This window comes from Drosophila teissieri, chromosome 3L (assembly GCF_016746235.2).
Source record: "Drosophila teissieri strain GT53w chromosome 3L, Prin_Dtei_1.1, whole genome shotgun sequence".
Classification (NCBI taxonomy): Eukaryota; Metazoa; Arthropoda; class Insecta; order Diptera; family Drosophilidae; genus Drosophila; species Drosophila teissieri.
In genome coordinates, this window is record NC_053031.1 from 7,105,844 (window position 1) to 7,126,241 (window position 20,398).

General features: G+C 41.0%; 1 protein-coding gene across 12 annotated transcripts in view; it reads left to right on the top strand.

Annotated features, from left to right (window-relative positions):
- Positions 1 to 20,398, top strand: part of LOC122618010 (protein nutcracker) — a 94,585-nt gene that overhangs the window by 71,561 nt on the left and 2,626 nt on the right. For 6 of the 12 annotated variants that reach the window (XM_043794127.1, XM_043794121.1, XM_043794123.1 and 3 more), the window contains 4 exons: positions 16,086 to 16,316; positions 16,834 to 17,079; positions 17,399 to 17,765; positions 18,360 to 18,389. In XM_043794127.1, coding sequence (XP_043650062.1) covers positions 16,086 to 16,316; positions 16,834 to 17,079; positions 17,399 to 17,765; positions 18,360 to 18,389 — 874 coding nt within the window. The remainder of the gene's footprint in view (positions 1 to 16,085; positions 16,317 to 16,833; positions 17,080 to 17,398; positions 17,766 to 18,359; positions 18,390 to 20,398) is intronic. The other 6 variants (XM_043794128.1, XM_043794124.1, XM_043794125.1 and 3 more) reach the window with 2 other exon arrangements.

Sequence of the window (20,398 nt, forward strand, 5' to 3'; positions counted from 1 at the left end):
CCAAAAAACTGCAGTAACAAACAAAAAATTGAATGCAAATTTGGTTTTGTTTGCTGCATTCCACAAAATATGTAATTAAAAATCGTTTTCGAGTACCAGTGAAATGGGACAACTTTCACGCACTTTCCAATGCGGCACGTGGACGCAGTGAGGCGTGTTCGTGTGTGTGTGAGTGTGTGTTTATCTGCTCCTGCCGCGTCCTTGCACACCGCAAAAAAAAGGGGGCAAAACCCAAAAGGGCGAAAGAAAAGGGGCAGCGGCAGAGATAAACGGGGAAAATGTGGGGAAATGAATGCGGGGGAAAATCAACTTCCGGCGCAGGAAAACTGAGCCAGCAGCAGCAGCAGCAGCAAGTGGCAAGTGCAAGGTCAACTTTGTTGAAGGACAACCGCCTGCCATCATCAGCAATCCACGCCCCGTTTTCCACTCTTCTTTCGCCCCAACCCTCCCCCCCCTTTTTCCGCCCCCATTTCCGCAAACACAAAGCGCAATTGTCGCGTTCTGGTTGCCGTATTCGCTGTTTGTATTGTTGTTTGCTTTTCCATGTGTGCACACTCTGGTCTGCTAGTGTGTGTGTGCGGCGAATACGTGTGTGTATGGTGGGGGGTAGAAAGTAGGTGTGTTTGGCATGTGCCTGTGTGGTTGTGTTTGCTATTCTCTTGGCTGTGACGTTTCTTTTCATTTCGTTTCGTTTAACGTTGTGCGGTTTTTTAGCGCACACTTTGCGCTTAATTGCTGTTGGCCAATCCGAGGGGATTTTTTATTAGCAATATTTGGTGACTGGAAAATAAGATTTTTGTTTTGAAAATCGATTCTTACATATAACAATTTAGATCTGTGCAGTTAAGGATATCTGCTCCTTTTAAAGTGTACTTTTTCGACTCTTTATCTATGCGCTCATTCCCATTGTTTGTTTACGCAAACAACTTCCCCGCCATTTCACAAATTGCTATTTTTCTTTGTCTCCACCCACATTTCGCCAACTTGGCTTTGCATAATTTTATTTTTTATTAAGCAGTGGGAACAAAGCATCCAAAGGCGGCAACAAGTAAGCAAACAATCAAGCAAACGAACCGCACTGATGACCCAGCCATGAACCACTAATTTTCCTCGCATTTATCAATGTTGAAGCCCGGAGTCCTTGTGCTGCCTTCTGCACTTCGTATAATTTGCCATGGCACATAATTCAAATTTCTTTGCTCCTGCTGCTGCCAGAATTGTTAAATAATTCAATGCTAATCTTTAAATTAAAATCAAACTCCGACCATTACGAGCAGACGAGCTGAAAAGCGTTTGCACTTGCCAGCCACCCAAAACGAAAATTTCTACTACATAAATAAAATGAAATAAAATTCTTCTATTAGCTGCGCGTGTGTGTGTTGTTCCTTTTGTTGCATATGCCAGTGAAAATTTTATTTACTAACGCTTTACGCTGAACGAAGGTTTTCCACGCTCCACTGCAATTTTGTTGGTGTCTGTGTTTTTTTCGCTTCTGCATAAAATTTTCACCAGCTCGCGTTGAAAAACAAAATGCGGGTGGAAAATTCATGAGGCGTGGCTGGCTGGCTGGCTGGTTGGTTGGTTGGTTGGACCTTTTCCACCAAACACCACAGCTTTTCCTTGATTTTTTTTTTTGGCATGCCTTCACCAATTTCGTTCAAAATTTGCAAAATGTTTGGCCTGTGTGTTATGTAATGGCGGGTAAATGTGTAAAGTTTGCACTCACTTAAATAGATGCCAGAGAATCATATCCTGGCTGCGCATAGTGTGCAGGATCTCCCGTGTCAAACTAATACCCAAACACAAAGTGACACGATGTGGGCGTGGCGAAATTAAAAATTCAAATGGAAATGTGCTGTGGAGGAGAAAAATGGAAGGAGAGCGCCGAAAGGAAGCGCCGTTGAAGTGGGTGGAAGCAAACAAATTAAGGACTTCCTTGCTGAAGAATTTCCTCCTTCACTCCTGATGACTTGGCACTACACCGTACATCCTCTTTCTCGTCCTTCCTTCTGTAATTTATTTTAATGCAAACGCCTTTACTGGACTTTGCAAGGGTTAGTCGTAGAGATGTGAGTTAGTGGTTCACCGTGTCACGGCATTACTTTGGAATAATGTCTCATATCACTGTAGTTTTTCTCTTATTCGTCAAATTGGATTTTAAAAATACGGTTAAAGGTGTCTATATATTACTTACTTTCTTAACTTTATAAGAATGGTTGAACATCTGTGATTTCTGAGCAATAGACTAGACTAGATATTTTAATTTCTTGCTCACGTTACCAGCTCTAGTTTAAATTGTAATTTCCGGCTTCTCAAATTCTACTTCCTTTGGACTTTCTCTAGGCTCCCCACTGCCAGTTCACTTTGTATGCCCAGCAATTTCAAGCTGGGTCTACCTTAGTATTGTCCTTTTTTCATTTGCTTTTCTAGAGTCACTTCAAAGTTGTCAAAAGGGTTTTACACACAAAGCCGCTTATGGAAGAACAACAAGTGAAATAAATATTGTTAAATAACAAAGAGAGTATGTTGGCAAATACACTTAGTTCGCCGAGCCCGCAACTTCAACTCTCTGCAGAAACTAGCTGAAGCCGATTTTCAGCTTTGGACTTTGAGAAAGGAAAAATCTGGGAAAATCTGGGAAACTCGGAGAACAGGGGAGCACAGAGGAGCATGACTGGCAGACAGTGGAGAAGCCATAAAATTTATTGCTCACCTTGGACGTGGGCGCAACTCAGGTTTAATTAACCCTTTTGCACAGTGTCCGCTTGCGTTGAGATACAAAAGGAAGCCCCGGGATAGGCTTTTAAATAAAAATATATAATAAAAAGCTTGGCGCAGTAAAGCCTTTTACTGATTTCGTTTATCTTTTTTTTTTTTTTTTTTTTTTTTTTTAGGGTTTTCACGAGTTTTTTAGTCGTGGTTCTGCGGCTCTATTCTCTCGTTGCATAATAGTCAGTTTCGTTGTGTGTTTAAACACTGTAAGAAAAAAGTTAAACAATTAAAGTCTTATTAATATGTTTTTATGTGAATCGTATTATCGGAAATCTATAATTTTTTTTATATGCCCATATAATGGACTTAATAGTCTATCAATATTAGTGAATCTTCAACAACTTTTTTTTCTCGTTTTAAGGACGAACCTTGCTCGTTGTCAAGGTCGAGTTTGGACGCATAAAAATGCAGTTGCCTCGCTTTTTAGCTTTTTCGCTTTTTGCGGCTTTGATTTTGGCCAGTCCTTGATCTTGATGGGAGGTCACGGGAAACCGAGGACCCTGACTATCTGGCTTTTCCCATTTCCCATTTTTTGTGCTGCCGCTGTGTTGGCTGTCATCATTATCATCCGGACCCACATCAGAACAGGCCACATATCTGTCCCGCTTGTTCGCCTTTATATGACTAATGACTGTCAAGCGTTGACTTTTGGCCAGAAAGTTGGTTGGCTCCTCCTCTCTGGTTAACTAACCACTCATCATCGTACTCACTTTCCCACTCCCCGCTTTTTTGCATGCCACATTTCGTTTTGATTTATGGTAATTTATGTACGTACGCATGTGCTGCCATCGGTGGAAAGTATCTCGAACAAACTAATTACATAAATCCACAGGACCAGCATGTCCCATGTCCTCGGGTTATCAAGTAATTAAGCTGTTATCAAAGTCGTTCCATGGAAAAGTTCTTGGAATTCAATTAGGAAACTGATGAGAAAACCGAGCCGAGTCGAGTTGAGTTGAGTTAGTCAGGTATTATTTCATTTCCCATTTGATTTGATTGATTGTGTCTTGATTGCACTTTGCTTAACTGTGCCAAGCTTTTCCATCACATCATTGTAATTTACTCCGAGTGGCGATAAGAACACATTAGCCTGCCAGATTATGTTGTGATTGCGTGATCAAGGTGGATTGTATTTGGCCAGGAAAATTGCTTTATTTCTTGAATGAATGGCAAATGCGTGCGTGGGTCTTGCCTGGGATTACTCAACAAAGAAAAAGTACATTTGGTTGCTGTGGCAATACATTTTTAATGAAATATTAAACCAAAAAAAGAAATGGTATGCCGTGTTAATTCAGCTTAATTCATTTTAGGCTGTTACTGAATATTTCATACACATTTTCTTTTTCGTAAATAAATGCATGTTGTCAATTTGCCAGGGCCAGATACAATGTATTCGCCATTTCCTATAGTTTAACAACAGCCACTTTGGCAAAGATTTATTTATCTGTCGAAATTCCAATCGAATTAATTTTCCTCCATTTATTCGCCAATCAAAATTTACTTTGGCTCGGCGCAGATAAATCTCAAATCCCAAATGCTGTCCGTGGGACGCATTTCCGCACATTTGCAGCGTCAGGCTAACAAAATACAGATTAGGTCAAAATCTGGTGGCGACTGTGTATGTGGATGGGAAAAATCGGGGAAACGCTGGACTGGTGGACGTCATCAACTGGGATGACGCCCTGCCATCAGTTAGCCAAGGAAAACAAACAAATCGAGTGGGACAAACAAATTTCCAGCCGTTGTCCGCACATGCTAAGTCTAATGCTAAAGCTAATGCTAATGATGATGGTAATGGTAATGATGATGATGATGATGGCCGTGCTGATGAAGATAAAGATCAGATGGGGATGCCACAAAAATGTCCAACAAAAACAAAAAAGTGAAGAGGGAAGGAAAAGATACAAACTATTTTTCAGACGACCTTCACCCAATCGCTTGTGCTGAGTTTTTCCCCCTTTTTTTTCGTTCTATACTTTTCTGAGTGACGCGGAATTTTAATGAACTTCACCTTCAGCAAGGCGAAATGTGCTGGCAATTTGTTGCAATCTTTACATGTTAATGAACTGTATACGAGTTTTTTTTCTCTCTTTGCTGAGAGATATGTATAGTACATATGTGTATATTTTCTATTTTTGGCCCAGAACAACAGTCTCTTATTTATTTATAACGTGTTAATTCTGTTGCGAGCTTAATGAATATTATAATTGTGGCGACTGCATGTGACACATTGACTCATTGAGCGGGAATTTATTCTCTTGGCTCTTCTGCCTCTTCAATGTGAAGTGATTCATTTCGGTGAAAATTCTCGGGCGAAAATTCGTTGACGCCATTGAAATAAATGTTGTCTCTTTTCGCGCAGTTTTGCTGTCTTCTTATATTTTTCAATGTTGTTTCTTTAATGTGCGGACATAATTCATATGTTTTATTTCGCTGGCTTAAATTCCGAACAGCCGTATAAATATTGTTGTTGCCATTTTCCTACGCTTAACGACTTTAAATAAATAGGCAAAAGCGGATATATGTAAATTCTTGATAAAACCGGTTTGGATTTTTTAGGTCAATTCCTAAACTTAGTAGTAGTTTGTTTCTATATTAAAGTACATAAGGAAATATGTATAAGGTTCTGCTATGTTGCTTAACTCCTATCTTTTCAAATCTTTCCCCCATGATTTGGGGGGAAAATAATAAACATAATGAGCTCCGCCGATCAACAATTGTCCCTCTAAACCCATAACAATCAATCATATTTCGTGGCATCAGCTGATGACAATTCGGATGCCAAATACTCCTTGAGTTACATAAGACAAAGCCTGTGCGTTCCACTTTCCACCATCAATCATGGTAGTCAGCAGCTTGCCCTAGAGAATTGGAAATCCTTGGTCTGCCCGGGAGCTTGAATTTATGTTTATTACTTTCACTTTTCCTCAAAGCGCCAGCAGAGGAAATGGCAGTAAATTATTTCTTTTTAATTATGTCGTTTTGGCCGAAAATGCCGCTCAAGTTCTTGTCAACAGATTTCTTTTTAGCCACGTCCAAGCAAGAGAATAAAAGAAACGAAAACAAACACGAAATCACCAGCATAATGTTGACCTTGGAGGCATCCGCTGCTGTTTTTGGCCAAAAGTGATGGCTAATTTATTGCAAGCCTCTAACGCCTGCCGCTAAAATGTTTTATTCGGGGCACTTCCGCTGTCAATTAAAGCAATTTACTGTCCAAGATGCCACGGTATATATATATATATAGCCTTTAGGGCAGAACGATGCTATGCATAATTCAAGCGGTAAATGCTGAAACTAATTGCTCTGCGACAGGCGCAACACATGGCGTATGATTAATGTGCCCAACAGGGCGCTTATCATTTTTTTCTTCCTCTTGTGATGTTCCTGCTCTATAATAAATAAAAAGGGAAGAACTGAGTGCGAGCTCCTCGTGTGACCTTCAGCTATTGATTGAAGCCAACGCCCTTAACCATATTTACAGCTCATGGGATGAGGAACAATGGACGAAAAGCAATCCTGCCATTAGTGGAATTCCTCGAAAAACTTGTTACCTTGGATGGGAAAAGTGTGAAATTTAATGAAATAACCTACCTAAATCGTTGGAATACGTAGAAACAAGGCTTATTGAGTTGGCAAGTGGGAGGCTCGTCTGAAGCAAGCAATTTGTCTACTCAATTTCGATAAGGACTGCCGAAAAGTTAATACAGTTAGGGCAGGCTAAATCGAGTTTTTAGTTTTTTAAACCCTAGCCTAAACAAACTTTTAACTAATTCGATTGTATTAAATGAACTTTGCGTTATAATAGCTTCATTTTTCAAGTCTACTAGAATACTGTCGAATTTCTCAACTAATTTGTACAATTTCCTGCGACACTATTCATAGAATCTCTACTGTAGGAGCTGGCTCCCAGCACACGAGATTGTCTTTCCGAGCGGAGAATGTAATCATAATTCGGAGTATGCGTTAAACATAACAAAAAATAGCTCAAAGCACGTACGAAACACAAACACACACTGGAAAAACTCTTTTCATATTGCTGGGTTTTCCGAAAGGGAAAGAGAAATACGCCAAAAAGGGAGACGGGGACAGACACACATACCATTGTGTGTTGGTGGGGGGCTAAGCGTTTTTCCTGCAGCAGCTGAGGCTGTGTGTTATTTTGTTGTTCCAGCAATTGGGTGTGAAAAGCTTTTGGGGCCTGTTTGCCTGCGAGTGTGAGCTCGGGTTTTAGTCCGCAAATATGGCCGTGGGCCAGGGAAACTCGTTTGCCAGTGTTAAAGTGACGTTTACTGTTACTCAACTCAACTCAACTCGCACCACGTGCCCGTGCAACCGAGAAACCTCGCCGAAAACCAGCAAAACCTCTCGCCAAAAAGAGTGGAAAAGACCTAGAAACGGGCATTTAAGCCCTTCGGCTCCTTCCTTTTGCCAGCTAGCTCGTTAATGTGCCTAGTTTGCCCCAACTGTGTCTTGTTTTCTTGTTCCTACCCCGTCTTACCCCGTCTTAGCCCTTAGCCGTTTAGGGGCTTTCATTAAATGTAAACTCTGGTCTAAGCATTTCAGAAATCGGGTAAAATGAGTGGAAGACACCCGTGTATTGGTTGCCCCAGACAACAAATCCAATTTGATGAGTTTCCCCAGTTTTATTTCTGCCATATTTCTCTACCACTTCTTTGCGGACTTTTTAAGACGACTTGGGCCCGGTGTCTAGGAGTTTTCTTTGATGGAAGTCTTCTGGTGCGGAGGTGGTCGACCTATGACAGGTGATTGTGTCGAGTTGAGTGCGTAATCTCGGTTATTTGCTAGGTAAATCTGGGAAAACCTCTAAGGGTTCGGTTCAAGCAGCTGTGCGTGATTAATGAATTAACTTTAAAAGGTGTCACTTTGACAAGCTACAAGTTGATTTGGTACTTGGGTGGTGGAGAAAATCCTGTGGCCGATGCTTGATATAAAATAGTAGCTATTATAACATCCGGTACTTTCTAGGATTGTATCTATATATACTTCTAGCTTGGTGACAACCATAGAAACCTTTTCTGGTTCTTGAGATATATGAAATAATTTATCAAAGCAAATCACTTAATTGAGTTTGGCCCACGCTTGACAAGCAAGTGTCAAATGCTCTTCAGCTGAGACGCAAATGATGATGATGGTTATACATTAAGACTTAACGACACTTGACGCTCGCTGCAGTTCATTTCGCAATCCTATATCCTATTTTCTTTGATTTTGTCGAGAGAACTTGTCGCTGGTATTTTGTTTAATGGTGCCCAGAAATTAATGTCGCATTGTCGCTTTTAAATTCCTATACATTCTGTGGGGCGAATTTTTATTTTCCAATCCGAACGGAATATATAAGCATGTGGACTATATAACGCAACAGATTTATGAGGCGGCAGCAACAAAATTTCAGCTGATACTTTCTTAATTCGATAGATGAAATCAGCACTCAGTTATGCAGGGGGAGAACATAAAAATAAATATCGTGTATAAAAATGAAAACAAATGAGCATCGGAGAGCCTAGAAGGTATTAAATAAATTCATTTAAAAGGTCGGACACTGCAAGGTGTGTAAATCTCTCTCTTTTTGCACGATTTATGGAGAGTCGAGGAAGAAATTGTTGCATATCGTAAAAAATGAGGCTGGTAACAAAACGAGAAAGCATAAATAACATTTAATTTTTTCGTGAACTCGGAAACGACCCCGACAAACGGTGGAAAGGGGAAGGCCAAGGAAAAGCAAGGGAAAGCCACCCAAAAGTTGATGAAAAACCGTTTCGACAGCACGGCCCGCATAAGGAATTGGTCGAGAGAACAAAATAATGCCATAAAAATAAAAATCAACAACGTGTGCGAGTCAGAAGCGAGAATCGAGTCCGCAAAAAAGTTATGCCAAAGTTGGTGAACGAAGTTCGAAACTGCAAATGGGGAAAGGTCGGCGGTTCAACTTGAACTGCGGTTTTCCAACATAATCAAAGACTACAACAAGTGCGGGGAAAAATCGGAAACTTTACGAGCCGCACACACTCGACACATGGACAGCAGTCCCTTCTCCTCCTCCTCCTCCTATATTGCCACGCCCACTTTTCCGGCCCACACACACGCACGCCACTGCGGTGTAAATTTTATAGATGTGCCCAGAAAAGTAGGCAACGCCAAATGGCATAAAGCGGCGGAGAAAGCGGAGAAATTGTGGGTGAGAAAACACAGAATTCCAATTAGAGATTGGGCTGGGCGCAAAAGTCCTCATCGAGAAACGGGTATTCCACATAATTGGAATATACCACTGACTTTGGTTTCCATTTGCGCCAAACTTAACTTTTAATTGGACATTTTTTAATTGCTTAAATGAGGAAAAGTTTCTAAAATTCTAAAAATTTACGATTTTACGTAACAAAGAGCATTTAAAACAAATACTCGCATTATTTAACAGCAACCGCCACTCGCCAGAGTAGAAATAAACAGTTCTATATACAGTCTCGACTTTCATCATCTATAAAAACAAAACTAAAGCAGGTAATCCAATAATTTTTTTTATTTTTGTTTACCTATCCTATTTTTAACAAATAGGACAAAAAAAACCGTAACAATATGTATTCAGCGAAGACTTAGAAAATAAAATCCAAAAAAAGTCGCAAAAACTCACTTTTGCACGTTATAAGAAAATAAAGAAAAAATTAATTTTTAATATATTGTCCATAGAGCCATATTATAAATTACTTGATTTACTCGAAATGGCATACTCTCTACCAAGTTTTCAATGACTTCCTTGGAAATTCGGTTCCATTCATCTTGTACACGCTCCCAAAGATTGGTCATGTTTGATGGAGCTGAGTCGTACTGCCCGAGCCTTCGTTTCACGATTGACCAAAGATTTTCAATCGGATTGAGGTCAGGACTTTGTGCTGGCCACTCCATCAACTTGAAATTTTGTTCACCAATCCATTCCTTGACAATTTTCGCTGTGTGCTTCGGATCGCCTTTTTGTTGAAAAATAATATCTTCTTCCGAATACGCACATTTCTCCATAAAAATGGGAAGATGGGTTTGCAAAATATGCGGATAGTCCTCCTTTCGCATAATGCCATCTATTAAATGCAGGGGGCAGACTTGCCACCATGTGAAGCATCCTCAGACCATTATATTTCCGCCGCCATGTTTAACCGTTTGCTTCACATGGTGTCTTTGAATCCATTCTCCGGGTCTACGCCAGCAGAATTGTTTACCATCTGACTGGAAACGGTTGAACTTGGACTCATCAGACCAGACAACACGTTTCCAATCATCTGTGGTCCAATCTTTGTGCTCTCTCGCAAATTTTAGACGCGCCTTAACATTTTTTTCGGATAATGCAGGTTTGTTTTTTTTTAACAGCCGCTGCATATCCAATGTTGCGCAGCGCTCTTCTGGCAGTCCACTTGCTAACGTTTTTGTTTATGGCCAAAGATGCTTCTTTAGGTGTTAGCAGCCTATTTTTCCTCATCTGGGATATTCCTTATTCCTTAGTCGGGCATCCGAGTCTGATAATAATTTTTTGCGACCTTTCTGTTGCGATCTGGATGTCACATTTCGGCGTTTTTGAGCTGCAATCACTGCTTATACCGAGCGAAAATTGTCAAGGAATGGATTGGTGAACAAAATTTCAAGTTGATGGAGTGGCCAGCACAAAGTCCTGACCTCAATCCGATTGAAAATCTTTGGTCAATCGTGAAACGAAGGCTCGGGCAGTACGACTCAGCTCCATCAAACATGACCAATCTTTGGGAGCGTGTACAAGATGAATGGAACCGAATTTCCAAGGAAGTCATTGAAAACTTGGTAGAGAGTATGCCATTTCGAGTAAATCAAGTAATTTATAATATGGCTCTATGGACAATATATTAAAAATTAATTTTTTCTTTATTTTCTTATAACGTGCAAAAGTGAGTTTTTGCGACTTTTTTTGGATTTTATTTTCTAAGTCTTCGCTGAATACATATTGTTACGGTTTTTTTTGTCCTATTTGTTAAAAATAGGATAGGTAAACAAAAATAAAAAAAATTATTGGATTACCTGCTTTAGTTTTGTTTTTATAGATGATGAAAGTCGAGAGTTATGAACATGCACTCACTTTTGCTCGCCACTGTATAAACGAATTTATTCAATGAAAATAAATAGATTTGTCTGTTTTTAAGCATCCGCTAAAGCCGATAGCATTTTGTCGGACTCGAATTCGGATTCCACCCACTTGAATTGACCATCAATCGTCACCTCCGAATTTCATTTCATTATTTTCATTGCGATGACAAATCTTTGGCAAAGAAATTTCGTTAATGGGGAAGCGAATAAAAAGTAAAGAAATGCGAAATGCTTCAATGCTTCTTCCCGTGGGCCGAAAATTCGGTTGGACTGATGGTTATGTTTTTGTGGCATTCGACCTTCACCTTTGTGTACATTTCAATGGGAGGTGAGGAATTCGCTGGGTGGGTGCTTTGTACTGATGCTGGTTCTGGTGCAAAAGCGAAAAACTCAAACATTATTCAACTTAAATGTTACATCTCGTCCCGCTGCGTTTGCCATTTGGCTTATAACAATTGCCGGGGTAAACTTAATTTATTTTTAATCGCCTTTTAATTTGGCGCTGCTGCATTGTTTTGTTTACTTTGGATCGTAAAACTTTTAATTGTTCGCTCAGGTATTCGAGCTCCGTGCCTTTCAGCCTGCTGTTTGATGTGTTTATTTTTGCATTAACCGGCTAAATGGCAAACGCATTTCAATCTCGGCCAACGAATTGTGGGCCAATGTGTCGTCGTCGACCGCGGCGTGTAAAATGCCTTGGTATGCTGGGTATTTCTTCTCTATATTTTTATTTTTTCAATCCTCCACACGCCGTGCGTAGAATATTGAAAGTAAACAGCGGAGAAAAAGGCCAAAGTTCAGCTACTTTCGGGTGAAATGTGGCTTAAGTGCCCCGAATTTATGCGCCAGCTAATGGAAGTCTGTGTAAAAATATATTTATATACATATATATGTGTACTTAGCTGCGAAGCAACAGCTTAGGTAAGGTGAAAGGGCATAAATAAAATGAAACAGGCTATGGCTATTCAACCCCAATTTGATATAGTTTATTTGCTCAACTTCACAATTTTTCTTAGAGGTTGTCCTGGGCCAACCCTTTTTCGCAGTCTGCTGCTTTACATTCAATAAAATTTTGCCATTGTCAAGTGCACTTGTTCGAGTGGAAAATGTTTTTCGCTTCGACAAACACGAAAAACTGTGAAAAGACGAATGGCAAATAGAAAACGGTGAATTGCAACGAGTTAACAGGCACAAGGGTACTTTTGCAGGCAAAAGAGCTTCACATGTCAAAAACACAAAATGATGGCGAAATTTTTCTACGACAAGGTGAAAAGTTCGTGTAATATCGCAAACTCGCCGCACGAGTGGACATTGAACTTGAAGCCAGTAGGTGAAATAAGTTATTCAATTTATGCAATAGAAACAAAATGTAACTAAATATTTACATCACTATAAAGAAATAAAAAAGCCTTTAAAAAGAATTGAAAAATATGAAACTAAACATAGTTCAAGCATTTCTTTGCTTTTCCTTGCTTGATACTTCTATAGATTTAACCATATGAATACAAATCACTCTTTCTTTTCTCTGGGTCTCATTGAACGAACGAGAGCGAGGTGGGTGCATTAATTAAATTTAATGAATTGTGACACTGTGTTGATTTAATGCCTGCACAGCCGCTGCAAATGGGGCAAGGGGTGTGAGACTCTCAGATTCTGATACTTATAATTGCCAAGTTGTTTTGCCGTGCTGCAGCACGGGGCGTATACGTGATGCAGTTTTGGAATTCTAGCAGCTTTGGAGGCCAAGATTCCGTTTTTCGGAGGGTGGCATATAAATTTTCCTCCCAGGGTTAAGTCAAATGCACGTGTTGTTGCTTAATACTCGCCCATTCCTAATTTTCCCCCAACAGCTGCTCCTTCTGCTGCTGCTGTTGCTGCTGCTTCTACTGCTCATGGGCACATGGCGTATGAGTAATGTAATTTCGTTGTGACGTCAAGCTTTCCCTGGGCCGCCTGTCAATCTCCAAAGGATGCCTACATATCGCTGGCACTCATCATCGGATCGTTCCCCGACCTACATGTTCTCGTGTATTCCCCAAATGTCCTCATGTAAAAACTGAAAAAGAGCTATGAAAATTTGTTGAGTGTGCCTTTTTTTTGCAGCAGCATTCCCAGGGTTATTTACTCTCTTTGCACCACTTGCCGCCGCAAATACACAATGCTCATTGCTTATTTATCAAATATCCACACATTGCCTGCAGTTACGAGTACAGTGGGCCCTCGACTGCCTTCCCCGCGTTGATTTGTTGAGTGGGAGCGAAAAAAAGCACACATTGAAAAGATTATGCAACGAAAGTAACCGAAATGAACTAAAAATAAGTTTCAATTTTATTGGACCATTAAGAGAATATTTGTTGCATTTGATAATTTGATTTGAATGAAGTGGAAATTCGGAAAAGGGTTTCAACTAGTTAGTTTCTAGCGGTGTATCTGCTTTTATGCGATTGTATGGGTGGCCGCGCAATTAGTTAGCGGCTGCATAACGAATCACTTCACTGTCTGTGTTTTTCCCGTCGATTTTCACGTAGTTGGTTGGCTGAATTATAAATAAATCTCCGCATTACGTTTAACATGAATCCAAATCCCGCGTGACGTCACAGTGTCGCCCACACACACAGACATAAACTTTGTTTGCTGCGTGCGAGGCAATCATATTGCGGCTGGCAAACTTTATTTAACTTGGATGTGGGTGTGTGTAGCGCCCTTTGAAATGTTTTCGAGAACCGCATTTGACATGATTTTTAAATAATTAACAATGTAAGGCAGAAGGAATAATGTAAGCGAAATGTTAACTTGTCTGAAATTAGGCCACACTTTATGCATTAATTACCTAAAAGCAGACTGTCTGCTAGGTGTCCTCTCCCTTCCCTTCCCTCGAATTTCACTCCATTCGTAATTGTAGGCCAGACTTGGCTTGGGGTAATTGATTAGAGTTTTGTTTTAAGTGTTGGGTAGTTGGAGGCGGGGATCTGGCGTTAATGATTTTGGCCATGTTTGTGTTTGGCCGCATCGTGTTCGTCTGTTTGTGTGAGTGTGTGTGTGTTTGCTAATTAGAGGCCAAACTTTCTGCTTAATTAATGTCATTAGTGTGCACATTGTTCCTCAGACAGGGAGAACAAGAGATGTTCTGATATGGAGAAGATATAAGGATGGAAATGGAAACTAGAGAGCGAGGGAAAAGCAGAGGAAAACTTTACTGGATGTCTCTTCACGAAAGATTACAAGGACTGCTTGGGGATTCAAAGGTCCATGCACTGTAAAATAAATTCATTGATTTGGCATTCAAATAATTATTTTGTCTTGAATGCAACCGAATTATGAGCCAGAATTCCGATTTCTCTCTGTGTAGGCTTAAGGTGTGAGGTTGTGTTTTCATCAGATACAAATCCAAAAGATATCCAGCTAATTTAAGAGCCTCACATTGTGTTTGCATTTCAGGCTGTCAGCTCTAATTGATAAATGACCGAGAGCCAGAACATTTTATCTCAATTTGCATAATTGATGCTGAATTTTAATTGGTTTCAGTTTGCTTATATTAGTTTCGAATTTGTATACATTACCGCTTTATTTAGTGTGCAATACACTACGTTTTCACCTATGTCAAAGTCAAGGCTTTTTCATCAGCGGTCTGCCTTTTGACAGGCATCAAATTCCGCAGATTAAAATAAAATATTTAAATCCCACAGCCCAATAATACTATATGCAGTTCAATAATGGATCGTTTAGTGACTTTTTCACCTATGTCAAAGTCAAGGAATTTTCTTTTGCGGTTTCCCTTCAGACAGCCAGCAGATTTTTACTTTTCATTTTGCTCCCGACTGTTTTGAACTTGATGCGAAAAATAATTTCATTACTTGAGCGCGTCAAACAAAAAACGAAACGGGAAATATACTCTTTGTTTAAAAACATATTTAGGCAAACACGTCAAGTCTTTCGCAGGCTGGCGTTTTGCCAGCGGAATTCGTATCTGTTTCGAATAGTTTGCCGAGGTGCTGACGATTGCCACGCCTCCTTGTATGGGGCATATAGTATTTCCGCCCACGGGGCAATTTGTGCTGCGTATTTACAGCCGCTTTGATATTTATTTGCGTGCGATTAACCCAGCTGGTATGCAATCCCCACATTTTTCTTTGCACATTTGCATTAAATATTCAATGGATGGATTATTCACTGCTGCGGCGGTTTGTTTATGCCACGCAACTTGTTGAAAAATTGGAATTAATTTGCTAGTCTGAACCGCCAATTAATCGTGTGATGGCCGTGTGAGCGATATTTTCATCACTGTTTAGACCATAAATATTCTCGCGTGGGAAATTGCGCAGGATTTTCGGACGGCTCTTCTTTGGCTGTCTGTCAACCGATCAGCGGAACGTATTTGGAATTTCACTTTAATTGCTTCTGTAAGCGATCTCTTTTGGGTGTCTATTAGGGTTGGAATTTTAATTGCGTGATCTTTGCGCTAATAGTACGAAAATAAGATATTTTCCTCGCTTCTTCTGGTGGGATAATTTCTAAAAATAAAGTGCTACGAGAAACTTGGGACGCGGGCAATTTCCGGTCGTTTTGAGGCTTATTTTGCCCACATATATCACTTTCTCTTTACCATTCACTTAAATTGAACGAGAAAATAATGCGCATCCGCCATGTCAGCCCGGGAAAAGGACCAAAGTCCTTGCCACAATTCGACCCAGCAGAGTTGGCAACGCTTAAGCCTTTAACAACAATTAAAAATATTACTCTCGAGCGCGGAGAAAGTGAAAAGGAGAGAGAAGTAAAAGTGCAGGGACATGTGTGCACTGGGAGAAAAAGGGGATATTTTCCAGTTTGAACAAAGCAGGGAAAGTAGCATACTCTTAAGTTCTTTTAATATTAAGTGCCTTGTTAAACTTAATTTTCTCTCGGTGCACCAGAGAGCTTTGTGGCCAGTGAAGTGGTGGCACGGTCAGCTGTCCGCCAGACAATTTTCCGACTGGCCAAAGGACTCACCGCCAAGCGGAGAGCCCAGGACCAAAAGCCTTTGACCAGCGCACACGACAATTAAAGTAAAAGCTTGTCAAGTGCACATACATGCACGTATACGTATACGTACGAGTATATAAGCTGTCAGGTGGATTGTGTGGGCTACTTTAAACCATAAATTAGTGTGCTCCCGACTCATTTGGACTCATTGCAATTATCTTGTATCTTTGCAGAACCAAGAAAAGACAAGACTGATGCACAACAACAACACGGAGGCAATGGCACAATATCCACGCCCAACATCGAGCAGCCCACCTGCCAGGGCTCGATGCTGCCGCCCCCCGGAGGCGGTGGCCATCACCAGGTGGACGGCAGTGGCAAGATGGAGCGGCCCAACACGCTCGCCGGCGCCAATAAGCTGACCCGTCGCGGGGTCAACATCTGCTACCACAACGAGCACATGTGTAAGTGCAGCGAAAGTATCCTTGGAAACCGCTTTCAAGCCATTAGATAATAAGGCATCGGGTGGAAATGGGCAAAGGAATTTGAGACCGAGCTAAAATCTACTTATATATCTTCTAGCTCTTTTCATAATGATTTGGTACATCATATACCAAAGTGTAAAGTGTAAAGCTTCCTAATAGCTATTTTAGATCTGAAAACGTAATGGCTTATAAACCAGATTCCCTTCGCCCTGCCGCCTACTTCACCCACACTTGGCCACCACGCACACACCTAAACACAGTCACTCACCCACGCACACATGCACACTCTCACACACACATTGGCTAGACTCGCGAGGAAGAGCTGCTCACTCACTTTCTATTCTGACTTTCTTTCTATATCTATCCATCTATTCTATCTACTCTACTTCCTCTCCTCTCTCTCTCTCTCTCTCTATCTGTCTCTCAACTGAACTGCAAAAACAATGCAAAATTACGAATACGATTGCGAACCAATGTTTTAATTGATCTTAATCAGATGGCGAAGATGGAAAAATGGTGGGTGGTCCGCCGGGCAGCACTCCGCCGCCCTATCCGGGTGGCAAACTACCGCCGGGCGTAATGCTCAGCGAACTGCCGGAGCCGCCGATACCGCTGTCGGAGATCGGACCGATCCCACCGCCCCCGATGTTCTCCACTCCGAGTCCCACGCTCATCGCCGGACGACCGCACGGGCCAGGCGCCGTCAACGATCAGGATTACCAGCAGGACTACGACTACGATGGTAATGCCCACCCCAACCAAACCTATCCCAAAAGTCCCCCCCACCTAAACCGGAAGCCAAACCCTTCTAGATTAACCAACCCTCAGCTCATTAACAAAAACGCGCACTTCATAATGTAATGCTAGTTGGGGAGATTGACATTAAGTTGATATAAGAATGTACACTATAGAATCTGTACAAGTGATATGACTTGATGTTCGAGTATTAATTTGATATCAACACCCCAATAGCTAGTCCCCTTCCAACTTCCCCCCACAACCCACTTCCATTAGATTTCACTTGTAGCCCTTAGTAATTTGAAACTTTCTCCTCGGTACAGATAACGATCCCGATCAGGATGAGCTTGACTCGGACGATGAGTACGCCCCGTATGGCGGCAACCATGTGCGCATGATGGACACGCAGCGCGTCGAGGAAATTCCAGCCAAAGAGCCCAAACCAAATGCAGTTCCTCTCAAGTCGGCGCTGAAGAAGAAGGGCGGCATGCAGCCCGCCTCCGCCTCCACGCCGGTCACGCCCACCCAGGAGCATGGAGCGGGAAGCGCGGCAACGGCGGCGGCCATGGCCAACAGCAATGGCGGCATTGGTTCGATGGCGGCAGCTGCCGCAGCAGCGGCCCAACAATCCGCCAACCAACGACCGCTGGTCGTTCGCCAGGATGCAGCGGGCAACAACTATTCGCTCAAGTGAGTACTAAATATAATTAACAAATAAAGCTGGAAGAGAATGCTATTTATGCCACGAACCAAGTAGATAGCCCTTGGAAAGGCATAAACAGCGTAATTGCCCTTTTAAGTAGAATAATTTTCAACCATTTTACTTAACTCCCCGTTGACCTGTTACGACCTTAAGCGCCCAACCAAATTCCCCACGTTTTTTGGTAGTTTTTTATTCAAACACCCAACTAAAGTTTGTTCAACTGCCCACAGAGAGTTTTCGTTTGTCTCTCTAGTATAATCACAACTTTTTTCGCCCACTGTTAACTATGAACCGAAGAAAAGCTCACCAAAAGATAGTAAACCCTCGAAACCTTTTTGTACTTGTTATGTTTTTATTGTTACTCCAACTATATTCTATAACAAAAAACAATTTGTTCTCTTCTCATTCCCCCGACTGCCCCCTGAAAACCTATGTTTGTTCTATTTCATATACAATTTCGATTCGATTCGATTCGTTTGTGTGTGCGTGTCGATCAACAACAAACCCCATCCACTTCTATATCAACTACTACTACTACTACTATCTCGACTAAAACCACAAAATATGTAACGAAATATCAGGCCAATACTACGACCACGGATTAGACTATGGTAAACAATTTTAGCTAATTTATTTGTAATGTGAAAATCATGAAATCCCAAACAAAAATGCTTTTAGTGCACCCCCACATAAGGCTATACATTTCTCTTTCTCTTTTTAAATGTTTTAAATGTCGTTATATAACACCTTACGCCCACACTCTCTGTTGTATAACACTTGCCACACGCCCCTTTGATAAATAATTCCCCCACAAAAACAACAAAAAACTGCTCTCATTCTATCCTTGCACTTTGCTGTACTCTAACACTCAGCTCCCGGTATTTTTGAACAAGTTTTTGTTTTATTTTTGGGCAAATAAAATGTGAAAGTTTTACTACTTTACAACACTGGTAGTTCTCTTGCAAACACACACAAACTCGAACATCACCCACGCATTCGTACCCTTATTAAATTACTAACTTTTTGCTGCGATTTTCGTTGTTTGCCTCTTATGAGATTTTTTTCCTTAATTTTTCATTTTCCCGCCACAACAACACCAACACTCGAGTCCTCTCCATTTCCCCTGTATCTGTGTGTGGCTGCGTGTATGTGTGTGTGTTCTTCTTTAGTAAAACTTGCTTTTTCGTTTCTTTTTGGTACCGTTGTCTGTACTTTCCTCTGAGTCCTGCATGTTTCATTTCAAGCAGGAATTTGTTTCAAATTACAATTTGCCCTCCCAGTTTTAATTTGATATTTCCCACATTCGAAATATGCAAAGCAGGATATGCAGAAAAGGGGCGCCTAAGAAGGAAATGAGTTTTCCGGCGGTGTGTAGGTCAAGTTCCTTTTTTTTTTCATTAGGCAAACTTTGCCTTTAAGTTTTCCAGAGGCGAAATAAAAACTTCAAGTGTGTTGAAAGGCAGACAGTGTAGTAAGCAGTGCTTCGAAATTGAAATTCAAATTGAGTGCAGGACAGAGACAGGCTTCACTCAAATGCTTCCATCGCTTCACATGACGGATATGGCCAACAATTTCTGCACTTTATAACGCACAAAAATCAAATAAAAAGAAAAATATCTGGAAAAAAACTGCACAGTGCGGGAAAAACGAAGCTGAGGCTCGGCGAAAACGTGCCTGGTAAAAAGCGTTTTCTTGTTGTGCGCCCTCCAATATCTAACCATCTGTACATCTATCTTTCTATTGGAAAATGTGAGAGAGAGTTGAATTTATGGGTATGTGGCACTATGAATCCACTTTGATGGAGGCTAAATCGCACGAAATGTGACGGAGATGTGTCAGAGAAGAAATGTGTGCCTTTTGCAGAGGTTATGGGTCAGCAGAAATATTACTAAAAGATAAATTGAATGATAAAAAAAATAAAAATTAAAACATATAGAAAAACTGTAGCTTTTAAATTGTATTAAAAAAAAATAATTTGGCCTTTCTAAAGGAATAAGCAAAGGAATAAGATCAAAAATAAGCTAAACGCATACTACCCACCATTCTGTAAAAAGTTATAATCTTCACAAGAGATAGAGGCTTCCTGTGTGGCACTTTCAGTCGACTTCAGCGGAGACAGTTGCTAGGAAACTATGTACAATGTGGTGCTTCGTGCCCCAGGGAACGCGTTCTGCGTCACTCATACGCCTCGTGTGCCCCACACAGTGTGGCACGAAACACCAGGCTTTGTTCACTTTTTATCCAATCGTGTTTTGCATTAACGCCCCAAAAGCGCGGCGGAAGCAGCCAACAGGATATGGCATTCGAGGCGGGTTTTCCAAACCTTCTAAAACCCCGACAGCTTTAAGTACAAAGTCAAACACATGAGCATCGTACGTATACGTATGTATATGCATGTGTTTTGCATATTATTTTCATGGGTGTGGGTTGCCAGATGTGCACTCCACGTGCCGTTTGCAAAAGAAAAAGTGGGATATAAAAGAAATGAAAATGCCGCAGCAGCAATGGAAAATAAAGAGGTGGAAAAAACATTTTCCTTTTCTTCTTTTTTCTCGGCTTGGTGACAAAACTTAAAGAACAGATGGAAACAGATAGACAAGATACAATTGTGCTTACAGCA